Here is a 3,108-nt window from a genome sequence, read left to right on the forward strand (position 1 = left end):
CCAATGACAGATGTAAAAATTGTCTTCCTAATCATTTGGAATGACCCTTTAGGGGCTCCTAGGGCACTCTTTTATCTACTTAGTGTGAAAAGCACCTTTAAAAACAATAGCTTATGGTGTTAGATTGTGCTATGTTATATGGCAGGGTTGGTAAGTCAGCATGGAAGATGATGAAACTTTTGAGCTCTGTCCTTACAGAGGAATGACAGAAATAGATTGTAATACCAGAAAGTTTGGTGAGATAGAGAAAGACTTTGAATTATTTTTGTTCATTTTAAGTTTTGGTTATGTCCATATCCCTCAGCTGTACCCAGGTCAATAGAAAAATGCATAGCAGTGCAGAAAGAAACTCTGTATGGAGCCTGTGCCCTGAACTTCTGCTGATCAGTTGGGAGTAGCAGGGATCCATTTTAAAGGATGAAGCTCACCTGCTTTCAGCACTTTTCATGTAGAAATAATAGTTAATGCAGACTGTCAGAGGAAATGCAAACATGCACAATACACACCACTTGTTTACTGCTTGCTAATCAGCCAGCTTTATGTCATGCTTTTTATAAGTACGACATGCCACTGAGCAAGCAATTCCGTAAGTTATATAAAGAAATTTTAGAAATCTTTATATTCAGAGTTACGTACTTCACAAACCATTCACAGTCATGACTGACGCTCTTATTTATCTAAAAGCATAATTTGCATGAGTGAAAAAATACAGTGTCTTTATTACTGTCACATCATTAAAAATATACTAGTATCAGAGGATTTAGAGTAACTTATAGCAGGTGAAATATAGAGCTATCAATTTTTGGACTGTGTCAGCTATGATTACATAGGCTGACACAGATTTACTAATTGTTCATTGTCTTTTGTGGGATCTTAGAGTATAATTTTACTGTTTTAGAAGACCCAGTCTCCTCTCTTCCAAGGAAATTTGCATGAGTAGACTTTTATCCACAATTTTTAAATGTATAAGAATGCATGTCTAAGGTAGCATGTTTTCATATCAAACTATTTTATTTATAAGCACAGTAAAATCTTTAAAGACATATGCCCCAGATTTTCATCCACATTTCTATTATATGTATAGGCTTTCCTGCAGCAGTTTGCACTTGTAATAGAAAGGTGGCTCTTTCTGGCTGGCAACCAAGTCCTCTAGGGCATGTTCAAATGTAAATATTTATGTCTATTTGGGTCACCTCAAAAAACCTTCAAAAGAATGGAGTTATATTTCCAGATAGGCTTACTTTCAAATTGTCCCTTTGAAAGTAATATTTTCAAAATACTTGGTTTTGTTTTGATAGCTTTTAGCACTGTTCCACAGCTTTTAAGGCTGTGGAAAAAAATTATTAAAATTATATTTTTACAATGTTAATTCAGGGGAAAAAAGAAAATGTCATTTTAATAGGGTAGAATTGGTGATTTTTGAAGTGGCTTGCCCTTACCCACTTCCGCTTAATGCCTTCTGAACCAGCATAGCTCTACAGTTTTTTGAAGTCAAATTTTAGAATGAAAATGTTGTCTGATGCTTAATTATCAGGGCACTGGTGAATATCTGCAGTACTGAGTCCCTTTTTGCACACAAGATGAAGAAGTCCTTTGACTTTTCAGGTGACTGTGGATCATTGGCTCACCCTTGTCTGTTTTCACCTTTTATGATGTTAATACAAAACGAAGTCAGCAGAATTTTAGACGAGTGATACTGCCTTTGCAATGTTTCATAGGTAGCATTGCCATAATTACTTTAATTTATACCACTGCTGCCAGGTAGCAAGAGGGAAGGGTTTTGGCTTCAGCGAATGTAACTGTGAAGTTCTGTTTTATCCTGGATAGGGTAACACTCTTGACTCATCCATATTCTCCTAATCAAATCTTCTCCATTATTACTTCCTTTCCCACAATGGACTTTAAATTTACAAACTTCTGCCACACATACCAGTCCCTTTAGAGCTCTTTACAGCCAGATTCTGAGTTTTTAGCAGAGATGTAGTCATATATGTTGCCATCCCTGGACTTCCTACATTAAATTTTCAATGTGACATACTCCTATTGATTTCAAATGGAAAACCTGTTTGTAATGTTTTAAAAAATGGCCCACTTTAACTTCTAGTAGATTGATGCACCTCAGTGGGACTTGAGAGCAGGATTTTGTTTACAGACAAATACGTGCTGTTCATCCAAATATCAAAAATGACAAATAACTGAATTTTAATTTGCCTTTAGTTATTTTTACTACCTGCATTTAGTTTCAGCTTGCTATATCTGTCATCAAGAGACCACTCACCCACCTAGGACTGAGAAACATGCTTTTAACTGTTTTGCTGAATTGTGGCCTTAGGCAATGTGTAAAGTCAATCTCAAATTAGTCGATGAAGAGGTGGGAGATGATGGTTCTTCCTTCTACATAAAGTGAAAGCAGAGATGCATTTCACTTCCTTTTGTTAATTTCTACACCAAAATGATTTTCAAAAACTTATTTAAAAAAACGTGTCTAAGAGACAAGACACAACATAAAATGAGACGAAGAGGATTCAATTTTTTTGTTTCTTTCTTTCTTTTTTTAGGACTGCAAGAATACCTTGAAAAATATTTGGACAAGAAGACCCCAGCTCTGATCTTAGTACCCGTGTTGGATCTACCTGGCAGGGAAGTTATTCATATAACATGCTGGCTAAGCTAGCTGTTTAAAAGAGATGAGTTGATATCAAAACACACATTCCATCCAAAAAAGAACAAAGGAAGGAATTGATCATAACTGTTTTGGATACTTTCATTAAGCAATATTGTTTGATTTAAGCAAAGTCATATTTAGCTTGTTAATGATGCCTCATGATATGTGACAAGAGTCAACTTTCAATGAACAATAAAGGTTTCTTTTCAAAATAATATGCTTTTTTCTCACTTATTTTTAGATATGTTCTGGTAATAGCAGGTGGCTCTTGGGAGATGTCAGTTGCTCCGATCACATCAGTTCACAAAAGTCTGACATATTTAGGGCTGCTTACAATAAACTGATTATAACATCAGATCTTTTGGATGGAGATGAAACCAGAACATTAGCTCCAGTACTGTTTTAAAGACTTGATCCCTTTCAATTCTGTGTTGAATTTACTG

General features: G+C 35.4%; 1 protein-coding gene across 1 annotated transcript in view; it reads left to right on the plus strand.

Moving 5' to 3' along the window:
• LOC103775927 overlaps window positions 1-2,873 on the plus strand; it is a gene marked incomplete at its 5' end in the record, with an annotated part of 39,917 nt that extends 37,044 nt beyond the window's left edge. Inside the window, one exon of the mRNA XM_008943400.1 lies at window positions 2,559-2,873. Within this exon, the coding sequence (XP_008941648.1) occupies window positions 2,559-2,674 (116 nt within the window). The remainder of the gene's footprint in view (window positions 1-2,558) is intronic.
• Window positions 2,874-3,108: the final 235 nt, after the last annotated feature.

The sequence above is a fragment of the Merops nubicus genome, unplaced genomic scaffold, assembly GCF_000691845.1.
Source record: "Merops nubicus isolate BGI_N331 unplaced genomic scaffold, ASM69184v1 scaffold10667, whole genome shotgun sequence".
Classification (NCBI taxonomy): domain Eukaryota; kingdom Metazoa; phylum Chordata; class Aves; order Coraciiformes; family Meropidae; genus Merops; species Merops nubicus.